The following is a 20005-nucleotide window of genomic DNA, read 5'->3' on the forward strand; positions in this document are numbered from 1 at the left end:
TATCCTGCTTCTTCAGAGACTGCCTGCTCCTTTTGTATATAAATGTGGAACATGCATTAAGAATAATAAGCCAAGTTCAAGGCCGGGCTCGGTGGCTCATGCCTGTAATCCCAACACTTTGAGAGGCCAAGGTGGGTGAATTACTTGAGGTCAGGAGTTTGAGACCAGCTTGATCAACATGGTGAAATACTGTCTCTACCAAAAATACAAAAATTAACCAGGCATGGTGGTGGGCAACTGTAATCCCAGCTATTGGGGAAGCTGAGGCAGGAGAATTGCTTGAGCCTGGGAGGCAGAGGTTGCAGTGAGCCAAGACTGCACCACTGCACTCCAGTGTGGATGGTAGAGTGAGACTCAAAAAAAAAAAAGCCAGGTTCAACCTATTACTATTATAGCTGTCTATACTAGAGCAAAATTAATTTCTTAAGACTCTTTCATTATCTGTCATTTGTATTATCTACCTGGAAGAATTATTATGAACACCAAATTTAAAATATTTTGTAAGCTGTAAAATAAATAAAAAATATATATCGGTCTATTAAGGCTGGGTACAGTGGCCCATGACTGTAGTCCCAGCATTTTGGGAAGCCAAGGCAGGAGGATCACCAGAACCCAGGAGTTTGAGGCCAGACTGGGCCACATGGTGAGACCCTGTCTTGAAAAACAAACTAAAACAAAACAAAACAAAACAAAAACAACCACTAGATTATTATCCATCAAATAATTTGTTGTAAATAAGTTGTAAGGTAATTTGTTAATTTGAATTTTCGTCAGTTACAACTTAATTTTCCAAAAGTGAGTTAGTAGCATTATAGTAGCATTACATAACACTTATATAATGCAGTGTGCCAGATACCATTCCATGTGCATTCCATATTAATATGTTTTTAATTATTAATCTCTTAATCTACATCTAACAATGAAATAGAGAAAGATTAACTAATTTGTCCACGTTAGCACAACAACTAGCAGTGGCAAAGCCACACAGTCTTGCTTTTTTTTTTTTTTTTCTGAGACAGGGTCTTGCTCTGTCGCCCAGGCTGGAGTGCAGTGGTGTGATCATGGCTCACTGCAGCCTCAACCTCCCAGGCTCAAGCAATCCTGCCACAGCCTCCTGAGTAGCTGGAACCAGAGGCATATGCCACCACACCTGGCTAATTTTTCAAATTTTCTGTGGAGACAAGGTCTCCCTATGCTGCCCACACTCGCCTCCAACTCCTAGGCTCAAACGATCCTCCCACCTCAGCCTTCTGGCTGCTATTTTTTTTTTTTTTTTTTTTTTGAGACGGAGTTTCGCTCTTGTTGCACAGGCTGGAGTGCAATGGCATGATCTCGGCTCACTGCAACCTCTGCCTCCTGGGTTCACGAGATTCTCCTGCCTCAGCCTCCTGAGTAGCTGGGATTATAGGCGCCTGCCACCATGCCCAGCTAATTTTGTATTTTTAGTAGAGATGGGGTTTCACCTTGTTGGTCAGGCTGGTCTTGAACTCCTGACATCAGGTGATCCTCCCCCCTCGGCCTCCCAAAGTGCTGGGATTACAGGCATGAGCCACCGTGCCCAGCCTCTGGCTGCATTTAACAGTTACATTAGTCACTCTACAGCCTTTACCAAAATTAGAGAGCAGGATTAAGGTGGAGGTTACTTACTTGTAGAAAATCAAGTATAGAACACACAATAGTTTACAAGAAAAAAGACTGAGAAAACCTGTTTCCAGTTTATTCCTCCTCACACCTTATCAAGGGGGCAGGCTATAAGCCTATGGGAGATAGCTAATCCCCCCGATATATATATATTGCCAAACATCTTCATAAAGCAATTAGAAATCATTACACTACTGTTAGAAAGTGACCTAAAAATGGTCGGGCGCAGTGGCTCACGCCTGTAATCCCAGCACTTTGGGAGGCTGAGGCAGGAGGATCACTTAAGCTCAGGAGTTCGAGATCAGCCTGGCCAAAATAGTGAAACCTCATCTCTACTAAAAATACAGAAATAAGCTGGGCATGGTGGCACATGCCTGTAGTCCCAGCTGCTCAGGAGGCTGAAGCAGGAGAATGGCTTAAACCTGGGAGGTGGAGGTTGCAGTGAGCTGAGATCAGGCCACTGCACTCCAGCCTGGGCCACAGAGCAAGACTATATCTCAAAAAAAAAAAAGAAAGAAAGAAAGAAAGAAAGTGACCTGAAATGTCATCTTGTCTAAGCTTTGCTGTTGTTGTTAACAGATGGGGTCTCATTCTGTCACCCAGGCTGGAGTGCAGGGGCACAATTATAGCTCACTGCAGCCTCAAACTCCTGGGGTCAAGTGATCCTCCTACCTCAGCCTCCTGAGTAGCTGGGACTACAGGTACGTACCACCCCACCCAGCTAATTTTGTCTAAACTTTTTGATACTTAAAGCTCTTTATAATGTTCCTACAAGGTGAATGCCCAGCCTATGCCTAATATTCTAGCGTAATGGCAGCCTGTTCATTCATCATTCACTTAACAGATGTTGAGTGCCTGCTATATTCCAGGCATGGTTCTGGACACTGGGATTCAGCAGTAAACAAAATAGACAAAGGTAGGTTAAAAGTAAAAGGATGCGCCTAACTTTTTAGTTATATTGTTTGTTTTATATTGTCAATGTTTTTTTAACACTAACATTCTATTTTGTAACCATAATTCAAACAGTTCTTTAATCTTAATTTTGTATTTAAATGGATATAGTGCTCACCATTAGTTATTTTCTTAATACTTTAGTTCGTTGATTTATGTTTGATTTTCAGGATTTAGTAATCCATTTTCATGGTATATATTTATTATTTAACTATTCAGAGTTTCTCCTACTGTGATTCATCATTACAAAATAAATATAAAAGGATGCAAAAAGATATACTATGCAAACACCAATCTAAAGACAACTAGAGGGGCTATATTAATATCAGAGACTTTAGAACAAGGAATACCCCTAGGGATAGTGAGGGTTATTTCATAATAATAAAGGTATCAGTTTACCAACCGGACATAATAGTGTTAAATGTGTATACATACATAAAAGAGCTTTAGCCGGGCGCGGTGGCTTATGCCTGTAATCCCAGCACTTTGGGAGGCCGAGGCAGGTGGATCACCTGAGGTCAGGAGTTTGAGACGAGTCTGGCCAACATGGTGAAACTCCGTCGTTACTAAAAATACAAAAATTAGCCGGGCATTGTGGTGGGTGCCTGTAATCTCAGCTACTCGGGAGGCTGAGGCAGGAGAATTGCTGGAACCCAGGAGGTGGAGGTTGCAGTGAGCTGAGATTGTTCCATTGCACTCCAGCCCGGGCTGACAACAGTGAGACTCCAACTCAAAAAAATAAAAATAAAAATAAAATAAAATAAAAGAGCTTTAAAACACATTAAACAAATTTATAGAATGAACAAATCAACTTCTCTGTTCCTCTATCAGTAACTGTTAGAACAAGCAGACACAAGATTAGTACAGATATAGATTTGCTCAATCCTGTCAACCACGTTTACTTAGTTGACATTTATAGAACACTCCAGTTCACCTGAAACATCAACCAAGACAGATCATATTCTGGGCAATAAAACAAGCCTCCATAAACTAAAAAAGATTATAGAGTATGTTCTCTGATCAAAACAGAATTACATTAGAAATCAATAAAAGGAAAATAACTGAAAATCTCCAAACATTTAGAAATCAAGCAACTCACTTCTAATCCATTGGGTCAAAGAATAAATCACAAGTGAACAAGAAAGTATTCTGAACTGAATGAAAATGAAAACATACCAGACTCTGTGATGCAGTTAATGTGGGTATGAAACTAGGGAAGCAGCAAATTAGCCCCAGATAACCCAAAGGAATGAAATTACTAAATAGGAACAGAAATCAATGGAATAAAAAACAAAGCAGCAAGAAAAATCAATGAAATAATAAGCTGATTTTTTGAAAAGAAAAATAAAATTGGTAAAACTCTAGCAAGAATAATAAAGAAAACAGAACCCCCAAATTACCAATGTCAGAAATTAAACAGGGGACATCGCTACAAGTCCTTTGAATGTTAAGATGCTAATAAGGAATATTATGAACAACTTTGTGACAATAGATTTGAGAACTTACATGAAATGTACAAATTCTTCAGAACACACAAATTATCAACTCTAACTCAAGAAATAGAAAATCTGAATAGTTCTACATTACTAGAAATCATTTAGCAATGTAAAACCTTCCCATTTAGAAAAATCCAGGCCCTCTGGTGAATATTTACATATTATATATTTTCTAAACATGTATGAGTATTACATATTTAAATATTTAAGGAAGGAATAATATTAATAATACCAATCCTACACAAATTCAGAAAATAGAGGAGGGGAAACACTTCCCGACAGGATTTTCCTGATACCAAAGCCAGACAAAGACATTGCAAGAAAATAATACAGACCAACATCCTTCAGAATATAGAACCAGAAATCAAACTGAATCCAGGAATGTGTATTAAAAGAGTAATACAACATCACCTAGTGGAGTTTATCCCAGGAATGCAAGGTTAATGTTTCAAAATTAATATAATTTACCATATTAACAGATTAAAGGAGAAAAACAGGATCACCTCAATAAACGTAGAAAAAGCATTGGACAAAATTCTACAAGGAGTATTTGAATAGCAGTCTTGGAAGACAGAGTGTCTCTGGAGCACAGGACAGGTGTGCTTGCAACCTCGGAAGCTAGAGATTGTGTTTCCTCTGGAGCCAGGGCAGGCATGCGTATTGTCCAGTGTAATGTTTCCACCTACAGCAAAGGGCAGGCATCTTACTATCCATTAGAATATTCGGGTTTCTAAGCCCACTCTCTCCTGTAATGCAACCCACTGTGTGATCCTCTTTATGCTGCCTATAGAAATTGGGGCTTGGACAACCAATGCAAACATGCTGATACTCTGGCTCCTGCTATGGTAACAAACTCTCCTTAATCTCTTACTCAGGAGTCTTGTGCCTTCTAGTAGAACCCACAAAACTGTAGCAGCCTAAAATATGAGCTTACTAGTTGGGTAAAATCTCAGATTCGCCACCGTTCCTGACAATACAAAATATATACCTAATTCCAATTTCTAATTTTAAAAACTAGCCTAATCAATTACCAGGTTAATGTAATAATATAATTTAAAATTATTTTGTGGGGGAAAAAGTACTTGGACAAAAGTTTTGAAACATTGATTTTAGCAGTTTATTTATATATCTTGGATGGAAGCAAATGATACAGTTTACTTGGAATTCCTAGAAAAAAAAAGAATTCTTTTAAGGTGGGAGTGCTACTTATACTTTAAAATAATAATTTTAAATTTTATTCTTTAAATTTAAAATTAAATTTTAAATTTCATTCTTTAAATTTAAAATTAAATTTTAAATTTCATTCTTTAAATTTAAAATTAAATTTTAAATTTTAATTTAAATTAATAATTTTAATCTTGCTCACTGCCAAAGTTGGCTTGTACACATATAATGCACATAATATAATAAAACAAATTTTATCTAGAAAAATGTCCTAAATAATTTCACCGTATAATTGGATACAAATTTTACAAAACAAAATTGTATTCATCTTAAAGTTTCCTCCTTATTTCTGTACTCTGGCTAGTGCCCAATAGGCTAAAAGAATCTTAAACACATCTCTACTAATCTACCAGGACTTGCGTACCTTTAAAATCAGAAGCCAAAGGCCTACTCCGAGGACTATAAGTATCTTCGTGAGTATAGTTCTCAAAATGGAATTTCTCTCTTCTTGAAATATAAGTTGTTTTTGAAGGGTCATTATGCTGACTACAAATTTTATCACTTAAACTTGAATATTCTCGTTGAAGATTCCGCATCTCAAACTCCAAGGTATCCCTTTCATTTTCTATGCTTCTTACGTAATTTTCTAAAAGTATTTTGTCTTCAGTAAGTCTACTGATGCTGTTTTCAAGTTTTCTATTTTCTTGACTATGTTTCTTTAGTTCTTCTTTTAGAATCTGATTATCTGTTTTGGTTTCCATTACCATTTTCGATAACATGTCACATTCCTTGCCAATTTCTGACAAGCTATTCTTATAAATACTTGCTTCTGATTTTGCATTTTTTATTTCTTGCAGAAAATTCTCTTTGGCAGTAGATTGGTGGGTTTGAATATACTCAATTTCTCTTTCCATAATTTGTCTGGCAGCAGTAGATTCTTGTAATGTTGTTTCAAGGTTGAGTTTTTCATCTTTAACTGTTTCTATTATTTGAAGAAGTGTCTCTTGTTCTGTTTTTGCCAATCTTTCTTTTTCTTTTAGCTGCATTATCTCTAGCTGGATTTCTTTTAGTTCATTTTCAAGTGAGCTTTTTTCTTTTAGAAGCTGGTGTGTTTTTTTCTCTAACATTTCTTTTTCATCTTGTATCAATAGAATATTGGTTTTCATTGCTTCCATGTCTATACTCATTCGATTATTTTCATTATTGACGATGGCCATATCACTTTGAATTTTGTGTTCCTTACTTTTTAGTTGATCTAATGCTTCCATCATTTGTTGCTTCTCTAAAGAAAGTTGTATATTTTTTTCCTCTAGAGTTTTATTTTGACCTTGCAGAACATTATATTTACTAATTATTTTTTTTAATTCTTTAAGACATTCTTTGCTGTCTTCTTCTGTTTTACTTAACTTAGACTGAATAGTACTCTTTTCTTCAACCAGATTCTTAAGTTGCTTTTCATATGTTTCAACTTTCTGTATGAGAGATTGTGTGGTAAAGATAAGAGGTTTCATTTTGGACTTAAGGTTTAGATTTTCATTCTCCAGTTCTGTTACTTTTTTCTGTATCTGCACAGATTCTTTTAGGTAATTCTGTAAGTACTGAATTTTTGCAACACACTGCTCAGTAACAGAATTAACTTTGGAAGTTTTCTCATTTTCAAATATTATTGATCCTTGTTTTACTAGAAATGGTTGTCTTTCTTTGTCTTTCATTTCATGTTTTGTTTCGTCGAGGAATGACAGTGTGTATCTTGGAACTCTGGAATGGAATTTTAAATCTGTAATATTTTTGCCAGTGATGGGAATTTCTTTATTATTTTTCTCATTTTTATTTCCCCTGTGTATTTCACTCTTAGATAACTTTTTACATTTTCTACAAAAATTCACATGAAATTTTGACACTGTTTCTCTGAAGGGGAGTAATTTGTTTACTAATGCCTCTAATTCTGAAATTCTCTTTGATTTTACATCTTCATTTAAGTTACCGCCCATGTTTTCTTCCTTAATAAAGCTCATTTTTTCCTGGTGAATAGGGGACAGGTCATATTTACCATTTCTTTGAACATTTGGATCAGTTTGTAAAGTCTGAAGTTCATTTGTAAGTGCCACTTCCCTATCATGTGACTTTTGAAGCTCTTCTTTCATTTGTTTGATAGAATGGCAAACGTCATCTAAATTTTCACCAAATCCATGCTTGAGAAAAGGCACAGTAATTTTGGATTTATCCAGAATTACTGTATCAGCTTGAGACATCACATTTTGAGGTGCAGTAGGTAGAAAACGATAAAAGTTATTATAATTCTTCAAGATGGCAGAATTTTCTGAAGGGTGTATAATTATGTTTGAAGATAAATTGTCTGTTGAAGTTCTCAGAGTTAATGTGTCCTCGGAATGTATCTGGGATGGAACATTTACACTTTGAGGGAGACTGTTCACACTATCACCACTTAATTTTTCTTCCACTGAATGAAGTGTCTTGGAATCCTCAAAATGACGACTTTTCTCCATAGAAAGGTTTTCTTCTTGATTCTCTGTAGGCTGTAACAATAAGAAGTAGACTATAAATGTATTGTCATTTGCCACATGATCAAGCAGTACAGATAATATTTTGTGGAGGGTTTATTTATGTACCCTAAACAAGCATTTCATCCATTTTCACAGCAAAGGAGCATAACAAGTATGATTTATTTTCTCCAACAGTTGTTTTGAGATCTGTAACTCTGGTCTTCACAATTTACTTAGAACTTGCTCTTATTTCCTTCGGGGTGAGATACATGGGCCAACCCCTCAATTTCAGAAATATAGAAATTTAGTGTCCTTCAAGAGGCCGTCATAGGTAGGTGGGGAAGATGGAACCGATAGGTCAAATGGGAGTTTCAGGCAAATGAATGTTTCCAATTCTGGGCTATTTGTTAACCTTAGCTTGCACTCGTTTCAGGTGATTTTAGGACTGTGACCATCCTGGAAGTGTGAATTCGAGTCGGTGTGGACACAGTGATGGTAACTTTGGTTTGGAGCTTTTCTAGGGAATTTACCGCAGACCTAGGTCAATCCTAAGTGAATAGATTGGCTATAAAAACTGCCTTGTATTTGAATTTACTCGGGAATCTTTCAGGATCTGGACTAAGCCAAATGTCCCTCACAGACTCTTAACAGAAATGGGAAAACTGCAAAAGTACAGAGGTAGACACACATCTTTTAAGGTTTTCAGGACTGGAGTTTCCTTGTTTTCATCTCTGATGGTCCATTTTTCCTGTAACAAAGGGGACCATGTAAAGTGAAATGAACTGATGGTAGTCACGTTTTGAAGTACCTACATATAGAAATGATTTCTGTAGAATAACATACCAAATCCTTTTCAATGCGCGTGCCAAATGCCAGATTTTTTTCTGAGCTAAATTGTGGGTTTTCTACTTCAGTAATACTTTTGTTCAATATTTCACTGATTTCCAACTGTAACTTTAAAAGATAAATTGAGAAAAATTTGATTTCAGATTTGTAAACTTATGAATGTACAGGAACAATAGACATTATAATTAAAAGGTGTGTTTAAATTTCCTGCCCATAAAAAGTCTTTCCCATTGTATAGAATATAAATGAAAGCTACTTAATTTATTGTAATCTATATCGTTAATCTTTAAGAAAATTATGCCTTAATTGTTATAAAATCAGAAATGATTTAGTAAAACAAAGTTTTATGAACTATATTCAAATGATTTTAGGTGTCTGATTTTTACATTGTTGAATAAGAGACCTTTGGAATCTATTCTGTCCCCCTTAGGAGGAGTTATCTTCCCTTCCCATTTCCCTGCAGGTGCTTTTAGTATAAGAACATTGGGATGGGCCGGGCGCAGTGGCTCACGCTTGTAATCCCAGCACTTTGGGAGGCCAGGCGGGCAGATCATGAGGTCAGGAGATCGAGACCACGGTGAAACCCCGTCTCTACTAAAAATCCAAAAAAAAAATTAGCCAGGCGTGGTGGCGGGCGCCTGTAGTCCCAGCTACTCGGAGAGGCTGAGGCAGGAGAATGGCGTGAACCCGGGAGGTGGAGCTTGCAGTGAGCCGAGATTGCGCCACTGCACTCTAGCCTGGGCGACAGAGCGAGACTCCGTCTCAAAAAAAAAAAAAAAAAAAAGAACATTGGGATGAAGTTTACATTCGGTCTTTAGTGAATATGTGTGTGTTACATACCCCCAATATCCACACTCTAGCCTTCTGTTTATACTTCTCCTTATTTCTTCTGGATGAAGCGTGTTTAGGGTAGTATTGATTCTGCCTCTAACTCCCAGGGGCACCTGACTGAGTGCTAACTAGTCAGGGAACAGTGGCCACCTGACAGTGATTGGTTCAAGCATTGCATGTGACCCAGTAGGGATCCATCTGAATCAGGCCAAGAACCTCAGTCTAAACTATTATGAGCAAAGTGTAGCCAGGGGCGGTGGCTCACACCTGTAATCTCTGCATTTTGGGAGGCTGAGGTGGGCAGATCACCTGAGGTCGGGAGTTCAAGACCAGCCTGGCTAATATGGTGAAACCTGGTCTCTACTAAAAATACAAAAATTAACCAGGCATGGTGGTGGGCACCTGTAGTCCCAGCTACTCAGGAGGCTGAGGCAGGAGAATTGCTTGAACCCAGGAGGCAGAGGTCGCAGGGAGCCAAGATCATGCCACCACACTCCAGCCTGGGCGACAAGAGCGAAACTCCTTCTCAAAGCAAAGTGTACTCTCTTCTCTGACTTGAATTTGGAAGGAGAAAGAACTGGACCTTCTAGCAGATCTTCTACCACCACAGGGAGTCTGAGAATCCCCTACTGTGGAAAGCAGAATCAGGATACAGAGTGAGACCTGTTTTGATGACACAAGGCCTGATCAAGTGGACTCAGCTACCCTGAAGTGAGCTCTCTCCAGGACTTTCATTTACTTGAGCTATTAAAGTGCATTTTTTTCCCTAAGCCAATTTGAATTAGATTTCATGTCACTTATAATGAGGGTCCCTATTTGTAGTCTGTATATAGACTTTAAACGTGTATTTAAAAAATCAGCGAGTGCTATCTCTTTTGGCTTGTTTCCAAATACAAGTATAACAGAGAGAAGAATGTAGCTTCCTTAAAAGAAATTTTGCGCCTAGAATATGCTGTAGCCTCTATTATACTAAATTTTGTGTCAGCTAATCCATTGGCTAGTGACCATCAGCTTAGAAGATGGGATGATACTTCAAGGTAAGATATTTCATACACAGATTAAAAGAAACATACCATGCTGACATTCTGCAAAGTCTGCATTCGCAAAGCCTGAAATGATTCCATCTGCTGCTGAAGGACCTATGACAAAAGTAAAGTATGAAATTGAATATTTTTAGGTAGGTAAACATATTCTTGAATTGTTATGATTTTATGTCTCTCAAAGTTGCCTATTACTTGAAAGGATCCCATGAGGGTCAGGTTGTTCACATTCTTAGTCATTTTGCTAACTCCCCAATGTGCTTTCATGGAGATCTTTGTGAGGATAAAGTGAGAGAACCCGTATGCATTTAGGGAGTATTTATTCTGAAAAAGATCAGCCTTTACCCAGAATTTTGGGGACAATAAAATGGAATATAGAACTCACTTTCAATGCTGATTGTGGTTGGATGTGATTTTCTGATTCTGCTATGCAGCCATATTCTAAGAAGCAAAATTGAAAAACCATGTGACTTAATTCTTAAATTTTATTTTTTAAAACCTGTAATAGAAAGCAGTCTCCTAACTTTCTTGGATAGTGAGGCAGAGATAATGAGAACTTCTGATATTCACACTATGCTAGTCACATAATAAGCTTAAGTGATAATTCTCGCTTGACTTAATATATCTGCCTGAGGTTGTAATAGTGTCTTCACTTTTAGAGTACACCATTAATTCGCAACACCACACTCAGAACTGTCAAAAACTCTAATATCAGATATCTTTGTTTCTGGGATATAAACTACATTCAAAAACACCTAATAATGCTCATATTATGGGAGACCCTTGGCAAAGTAGTATATAGGCCTCAATTTCTGTGAAATTTCCATGTGACATTTTTCCCCTTATGGAAACCAAGTTGGATCAACAGCATAATTTTTACCTTGGTCTTAAGCACAGTATCCACATGTGGCTTCCCTTGGGAAGGGCAGTTTCACATTCTCACATTCACACATTCACGGTCTTTTTTTTTTTCTGAGATGGAGTCTTGCTCTGTCGCCCAGGCTGGAGTCCAGTGGCGTGATCTCGGCTCACTGCAAGCTCCGCCTCCCAGGTCCACGCCATTCTCCTGCCTCAGCCTCCCGAGTAGCTGGGACTACAGGCGCCCACCACCACGCCTGGCTAATTTCTTTTTGTATTTTTAGTAGAGATGGGGTTTCACCGTGTTAGCCAGGATGGTCTCAAACTCTTGACCTCGTGATCCGCCCGCCTCGGCCTCCCAAAGTGCTGGGGTTACAGACGTGAGCCACCGCGCCCGGCCCACATTCACGGTCTTTAGATCCCCTCTTGGCCGTGTATGAATGGGCCCAGGCCTGGAGCGCTTCTTTACCAAGGGGACTCTTTCTAAAGTCCTCACTCACAGCCTGTGCTGGACTTGCTACCATGTGCGGGGATAGCACTCCCCGCTTCAGACTCTGTGTACTCCTTTGTTCTGCTAAAGTGCGTGTGTCATATGATACCTGGCTAACCCCACTACTCTAACTGTCCCCTGCTGGATTGCAGACGGGCCAGGAGGGTCCCTCTGGCCATGGGGAACCAACACCCACTACTGAGGCTGATCTTGCTCCGTCTCTTCGCTCTGTGAGTAAAGGGTTGTTACATCCAGTGCTTGACTGTTGTGTTTTGCTTGGTGACTCTGATACTAAGATACAGTAGACAGAAGTACACCAACTTCTTTTGATAATAGGCAGAATGTCACTTGCTTGATACCGTCCTGGATAGATTATAGATCTGCAACAGGGGGAGACTCTATCATGTCTGCAAATGTCCTTACATCTGTCTTTCTCCGCATGTTAGGCTGCTTGCTTTGTAAACTTTTTATGAAAGAGTGTATTCATAAAAGCTTTCAGTGTCCTAAGTGAAATGAGAGCTATGAAGGAATGTTCCCCTAGCTGATAATTTCTGCCCTAAGTTTTAAAAGAGGTCAGTGAATCTCCTTTGGACTGGCAGACTGTCAGATACTAGAGAAGCTGCTTGCAAAGTACAGGCACCCCTTCTGCCCTCTGACCCTCATCACCGAAGGGGCAACGCTGGTTCGGAGCTTGGAGCTGCCTGGCTATTGAAGAATCCCACCTTCAGTCAGAGGGCAGGGAGGGAGAGTGAGTGTGTCTGGATCTTGCTTAGCTTTGCCTCCACCTTCAGTCAGAGGGCAGATCTTGCTGTCTGGATCTTGCTTAGCTTTGCCTCTTCTTGGGAATAAAATGGCAGCTAAATTCCTGGTATCCTGAACTGTTCATCTAAAAAATAAGGAACTGAAGGAAGGCCCAGACCAGTATAGGAAGGAAACACAATGTTTTTCAGACTCTAAAGTAACCTCTTCTAATGAACTTAATTAGACCAAAGTGCAAATTGGAAAGAATATATCACCTAGAATCCCGCCACCCACAACGAACTGTTCTTAATTTTAGGTGCCATCTTTCGGTCAGCTCTCTATGCACATATGTGGACGAAGTGGAATCATTTTATACATAAATGGTATTTTACATAAATAGTACCTATATTTACTTGAATTTAAGAGAATTTTTTAAACTGCAAGTAGTGGAAATTATTTCTAGTATTTAGATTTTTTTTTTTTTTTTTACTGCATGAGAGATATTATTTCCTAAGAGATCCCTGTAAACTAGTGAAAATTAACATGAAAAGAATTAAGAGATTGAAATCTTTATTGTTTCAATAACATACAGTTCTATTGTATTCATTGTTGACTTACTCCCTGCCAAGAGAGATGAGAAAATTAGCATTCTATTTCCTTCCATGCCTCTTTCCCTCTTTTCATGATATTTGCTAGTTATATGATTTATACACTGTGAAAGTTTATGTTTACATTCTGTTCTGTAACTGTAATTTCCACACAGGTCTTTATTTAAACACAAAGATAGGATATCATTCTCATAAATATATTCAGCCTTCAACTCTATTCTGAGTGATGTAACTGTTCAAAATTCTATCTCCTTCCTATACCTACAGGAATAGCTTCCTTTTTCTGTACAGATTTCCTTTCATTAGGAGGATTTGCAAGTTCAAAGCTAAATATAAGATTCCTTTAGCTAAAACCAAATAAGAAATACGAGACCAAAAGAAATGTACAGACTTAATAAAGGGATACAGCAAATCAAAGATTTTTAAAGAAAGCAATGGGATTTATACGTGTTGTCTACATATATTTTTCATCTTCCATCTCTTCTTCCTTTTTTGGCCTCAGCGTGATTGCACTGTTACTAAGCAGCTTAATGAACCCACGGGAGCACAAGATAAGGACACATCGAGCAGGGGACAGGGGCTAGATTATGCAGGGCCTCCAGGCCAAGCCGAGCCAGTTGGCTTTTCCTTTAAGCGAAACGGGGAACTTTGGAAGGTTTCCATCAGGAGAATGATTTGATCTGACTGAAAAGTTTACAGGTCACTCTGCTACATGATAATGGAGTATGGGGTGGGGGTGAGAAGGCAATTACATGGCTACTGCAATAATCCAAGTGGAGATGAAGATATCTTGGAGTAGAATGGTGGTGGGGGAGATGGGGAAAAGTAGGTGGATTCAGCATATACTTTGGAGATGAAGCCAGCAGCATTGCTGGAGGATTCACTGGGGCCAGGAGAGAGGAATGAAGGATAGCTCCTTGTTTTTTGGTGAGAGCAGATGGATGAGGGATGATGTCATTTACTGGGACATACTTTAGGAGTAGGAACGTACTTTAGGAGAAAAACATTTTTAGATATGTTAAGGCTAGGTTGTCTGTTAAACATCAAAGGAGAGCTATCCATAGTCAGATGGGTCTACCAGTGTATGGTTCATGGGAGCAGCAATGAACACATCATTCAACATGAATGGGCTGGGTGCAGTGGCTCACACCTCCAATCCCAGCACTCTGGGAGGCCTAGGCGGGCGGATCACGAGGTCAGGAGATCGAGACCATCCTGGCTAACATGGTGAAACCCCGTCTCTACTAAAAATACAAAAAAATTTGCTGGGTGTGGTGGCACGTGCCTGTAATCCCAGCTACTCAGGAGGCTGAGGCAGGAGAATCGTTTGAACCTGGGAGGTGGAGGTTGCAGTGAGCCGAGATTGTGCCACTGCACTCCAGCTTGGAAGACAGGAGCGAAACTCCATCTAAAATAAATAAACAAACATGGATGTCACTGCTGGTCATGTGGAAAGACATGCATAGAAGCCCGAACGAAGTGCTTGAGAGAATGGAATGGGGAAGATTGGTGGGCATGGAGGATAGGTCGCTGTTTCTAGTTTCACTGTGGAAGGGACAACAGTGCATCCAGGAAGAGATGTGAAGGTCAAAAGGGATTTTTTTTCTTTTTTTGAGATGGAGTCTCACTCTGTTGCCCGGGCTGGAGTGCAGTGGCGTGATCTTGGCTCACTGCAACCTCCACCTCCAAGGCTCAAGCGATCCTCCCATGTCAGCCTCCGGAGTAGCTGGGACCACAGGTGTGTGCCACCACATCTGGCTAAGAGAAGGAATTTTTTTTTTTTTTTTAAACCACAGGACATTCTAATATGCTTGTTTGCTGCTGGAATCACATAGCAGAAAGGGAGAAAAGCAATAATTCTGGACAATGAGGGAGGCTAATTGCAGAAGCTGGGACTTGAGAATTCCACAGGAGATGAGATCCAGAGGAAATCACTTTTGATTGATCAAGGACAATTCTTCTGTTGAAATGGGAGAAGACCTAGAATATGGGTTTCACAAATGTGAAGGGTGGGAACGAAGGAGTTTGGGTCTCAGTGCTTCTACTTTTTTCATATAGAGTGGGACCATGTTATGAGTGGAGAGGCCAGGGAGAAACGTGTTCGAGATTTGAGAACAGGAGGAGTGAAATAGCTTTTTTGCAGAGGATTTGAAGAAGAATTTGCTGTGGAAATAAAGTAAGTTTTCCCAATAACATTGAGAGCGCATTTTAGATTCACGGTATGACTCAAAAGGGAGTGTTTTTCTCCAGCAAAGTTCAGATGATTCTGCACAGGCAGAGAGTAGGCAGGGAGTCAGATTCATCTATTTTTAAAAGCTATTAACATAACTTTCTGTTTTTCTTATGAGTTTCAGAAACATCGGCTGCTACTTATTCCCAAAGGAAAGGTAATTTAAAAACTCGGCAAAACTTAGTCACGCAGAATTATGTGATTCTAGAATTGGAAGGGAAATTATCAAAGAATCCAGGAGATAAAACACAATCACACTTCACTATTTACCAAGTCCCTGCTAAACATACAATATCGGGAGGCATATAAACAAAGTGGAAGACGTGGTCCCATCCACCAAGATGAGAGTTTATTGGGAATGTAAGAATATTACTCATCTCATATTCAACTTAAATTTTCCAGCTGTTTCATATTTCTGTCAAAAGTGAAAAACAAGGTAGATATCAATGGGATGACTTTTGAGGCAATTTTTATTCTGAGCCTGCAAAAAATATTGTATTCAACGTATACAAAAAGTACCAACTGCATACCTGTGGCAAACAGACCCAGAGGAACAAATACATTCTGAAAATGCAACAGGGTAATGATTCCATGTAAGATGTCAGGCTCTCTGCAAGCTTTGTAGTTCTCAGGTTCTTCTCATTGCAACCTCTGCCTCCCGGGTTCAAGTGATTCTCCTGCCTCAGCTTCCTGAGTAGCTGGGACTACAGGCATGTGCCACCACACCCGGCTAATTTTTGTATTTTTAGTAGAGATGGGGTTTCACCATGTTGGCCAGGCTGGTCTCAAACTCCTGACCTCAGGTGATCCTCCTGCCTCGGCCTCCCAAAATGCTGGGATTACAGGTGTGAGCCACCACGCCTGGCCGCAGGTTCTAATACTGAGTTCTGCTGTGACAATTCAAGTTCATTCCTAGACGTCCCTGTCTTACAAAGCTTTGTGAGGTGTGGCACCCTCTGCATGAGGCTTTGTCACAGTCATTATGCAAGGAGCAATGCGGCAGGTTGCCTGCTGCCCAGATTTGAATTCTAGCTTTGCCACACACTCGCAGTGAGGGGATAACTCTAGACGGTGTCCAGTTTGTAGGTAAAGCCCTTATTGAGGTGTACGAGGTGTACGGCACATAGTGAATGCTCAAGAGACACTAACTCATTACTGCAGAGGCAATATGATGATAATTTGGTAAATTGAAAATTTCTAGTCAAGACGGAGGGGAGAGAAGCCTTCTCAAAATTCTCCAGTGCTTCTCAATTTTCTCAGAATAAATCCCAAATTCATCCATGGAACTACAAAGCCCTGTCCTGCTTCCTCCCTCCTACCCTTCCCTGCTTGTTCTGCTCCATTTACAAGAGCGACTGCTCCTCAGTCACACCAGCCATGCTCCCACCACAGGGTCTCTGCAGTTGCCATTCTCTCTGCCTGCAATGCTCTTTCCCTAGAAATCTGCACAGATTGCTTCTTTACTTCCTTCTGGTCTTGGTTCAGATGTGACCTGCTGAGTGAGCCCTTCTCCTACCACCCTGTTTAAAATGACACACTTCTCACCCACCTCTGCCACTCCAAATATTCCTCCGCCTCTTCTCAGCCTTATTTTCTCCATAGAATTTATTCCCCCCTTACACACAATAGCCTTTGTCTGTCTGTTCCCTCACTAGAAGGTAAGCTCCATGCGGGCAGGGAATCTTGCATGTTTTGTTCACCGTTGGATCCCCAGCACCTAGAACAGCACTTGAAACTTAGCAGGTGCTCGAAAGAATATGCTCCACTGAAATGAGACCACCACTTCTCCTGTTGTCCTTCCCAGCTTCTCCCCAACCTCCCCTTTTCCCTAGTTTATATGACAGGAGAAAAGGGAGAAAGCAAGAAGTTGGAAAGAAACAGAAGTAAGATAAATAGCTAGATGACCTTGGCGCCACCACCTGGCCCTGGTGATTAAAAGAATAATAATAATAATAATATTAACCCCTGACCAAAACTAGTGGTGTTATCTGTAAATTCCAGACATTGTATGAGAAAGCACTGTAAAACTTTTTGTTCTGTTAGCTGATGTATGTAGCCCCCAGTCACGTTCCTCATGCTTACTTGATCTATTATGACCCTTTCACGTGGACCCCTTAGAGTTGTAAGCCCTTAAAAGGGCTGGGAATTTCTTTTTCGGGGAGCTCGGCTCTTAAGACATGAGTCTGCCGACGCTCCCGGCCGAATAAAAAAACCTCTTCCTTCTTTAATCCGGTGTCTGAGGAGTTTTGTCTGCGACTCGTCCTGCTACACCACAAACGAACGAATGAATGAAGGCTCGGGTAGAACAGGGTGCTGGCAACGCCACCCTGGACACCCTCAAATTCAAAAGTCTCTCACAAACCCATTCCAATAAGGGTTAATTAAGTTAACCACTAGTTCTGAAATCAGAGAGACCTTGGGAACGTTCTATAACTCTTTGTAACCTGGCAGTAGTTATGCAAATCAGGTCATTATTTTGATAGTACACGGGGAATGGCTCACTTGGTGACAATAAAGCATCAATAGGAGAGTAGAGAGAAGGGCGCCAGCCATACCTCCTAGTTTTGCCTGTAGTTGCAGGCAGGAAATTCCTGGGTGGCCCCTGACTCAAGATAACTGGTGTTTATTGAGAACCTGTCCTGTGTCAACCGCATACCTGTAACCACTGTGCTCTGGCGAGAAAGACTGTAACTCTTCAACAAGCACATGTGCTATTTTGCATGTAACTATTTTCTGTAAATGTTGGCATCTTTCTCCAGAACCCTAAGCCTCACTGATGTTAGAAAACGTGTCTTGCCAAATTAAGGTACTTCTATTTCTTCTGACCTTACATCGGAGCTACCTCAACGTCTCAACTCTCTGTGAGGACTCTTTCTCTTTTGTTCGGGGGCCCCTTTGCCCCTCCTGGTTGCCCACGGAAACCTGCAAATCTCATGGATGGAGGCAGGAGGACGGAGAGGGGACTGGCCAGTGCCTGTCCTGCTGGCCTCCACTGGGGTGTTGCTCATCCTGGTAGTGCCTGGGCAGCCGGGTGTCTTCTGCCTACTGAGGTGTGGCTGCTCTAGTCTCTTCTTTCCGGGCCCTGACAAGGCTTTTTGTGAAGATCTTGGATGGTGGAGGTGCAGAAATCCCGTCCCAACCTCAGGCCTCTTGTGGTTCAGCACTTTGGCATCAGGATTGCCCATATCCTACAGAGGGGCAACTGGGGGTCCGGGCATGGCACATCAGTCTAGACCCTTCTCCTGCCCCGTGCTCTGCTCCTTCCCCGGCATGTCCCCTCCCAGCAGGCTCCTCTGAGAGGCCTGTAGTCAGTCGCATGGGACTCCACCTTCAATGTCCTCAGATTGCCCTAGCTAGGTATCCCCATCTTATTCATAGTTTATGTGGCGCTTGAAAGCTTTAGCTATGTGGCTATTTCAAACATCCTCCCCATATAATATCCTGTAGTCCATAAATACTTACTGTAAAAAGTAGTTTTCTTTAGAAAAGGTATACACTCCTCCCTGGATATCCACAGGGGATTGGTTCCAGAGCCTCTGCGGATAGCAAAATCTGCAGATGCTCAAGTCCGTAATACAAAATGGTGTAGTATTTGCATAGCTTCTATGCGTATCCTGTTGTATACTTTAAATAATCTCTCGATTACTTGTAATACCTTATACAATGTAAATGCTATGTAAATGGCTGTTATACTGTTCAAAATTTGCATTTAAAAAATGTGGTACTGTTATTTTTAAATTGTCTTTTTTTTCCCCCTGAATATTTTCCATCTGTGGTTGGTTGAATCCAAGGATGCGGAACTCCCAGATACCGAGGGCTGACTGCATACCGTTTTAGTGTGTGTCCAAAAAACTCAACAATTCTTACTTAGCATTCAGAGAAGCAACGTGGCATAGCGTGGTGGTGAAGACAGGCAGTCCGGGGCCGCCCTACTGAATGCCCGCTCCATTCCTCGCTGCCTGTGTGACCTTAGGGAGTTAATCTCTCTGTGCCCGTTTCCTCATCTGCAAAATGGGGATCGTGATAGCACCTACTTCGTAGAAGTGTTGTGAGAATTAAACAGTTGACCCATCACGTGCTTAGAACAGCACTGGCACAAAGCGCGAGTGCCGTGGTGGCTGCTGTCAGTGTCATCACGGCCGTGGGAAGCACGCCAGGTGAGTAGGCGGCGCAGGCCAGATGCTGCCGCCTGTTTATAGTTAAAGGAGCCTTTTACGGTCTGGCGATTTTACCTGTGTCACTGCAGCCACTTTCCTTCACCCTCTCCGAAGAATTTAGGATCTTGGACGCTGAAAGGAGAACGGAGTCAACTTCATCCTCTTCCTGGTGCTGCTTTTCTGTAACAGAACCGTCGGGGGCTGTTGGGTCGCGGGGCGGGGCGTGGCGAGGCTGGCGGCGTAGCGGGGTGGAGGGATGGGGCGGGATGGGGCTGAAGGTGGGGGCGGGGCAGAGGGATGGGGCGGGGCGGAGGGATTGGGGCTGGGGCGGGGCTGAGGGCTGGGATGCGGCGGAGAGATTGGGCGGGGCTAGGGCCAGAGGAATGGGGCGGGGTCAGGGCTGAAGGCTGGGGCGGGGCGGAGGGAATGGGGCTGGGGCGGGGCTGAG

General features: G+C 41.1%; 1 protein-coding gene across 1 annotated transcript; it reads right to left on the minus strand.

Annotated features, from left to right (window-relative positions):
* Positions 1 to 4863: 4863 nt before the first annotated feature.
* On the minus strand, positions 4864 to 19789 carry CCDC110 (coiled-coil domain containing 110; the record flags this gene model as incomplete). Its single annotated transcript, XM_030815189.1, has 6 exons — positions 4864 to 5255; positions 5677 to 7789; positions 8600 to 8710; positions 10507 to 10572; positions 10859 to 10914; positions 19633 to 19789. Coding segments are annotated over 6 exons (2553 nt in total), but the record flags the coding sequence as incomplete, so codon positions are not given.
* Positions 19790 to 20005: the final 216 nt, after the last annotated feature.

The sequence above is a fragment of the Nomascus leucogenys genome, chromosome 7b (genome assembly GCF_006542625.1).
Source record: "Nomascus leucogenys isolate Asia chromosome 7b, Asia_NLE_v1, whole genome shotgun sequence".
Lineage (NCBI taxonomy): Eukaryota > Metazoa > Chordata > Mammalia > Primates > Hylobatidae > Nomascus > Nomascus leucogenys.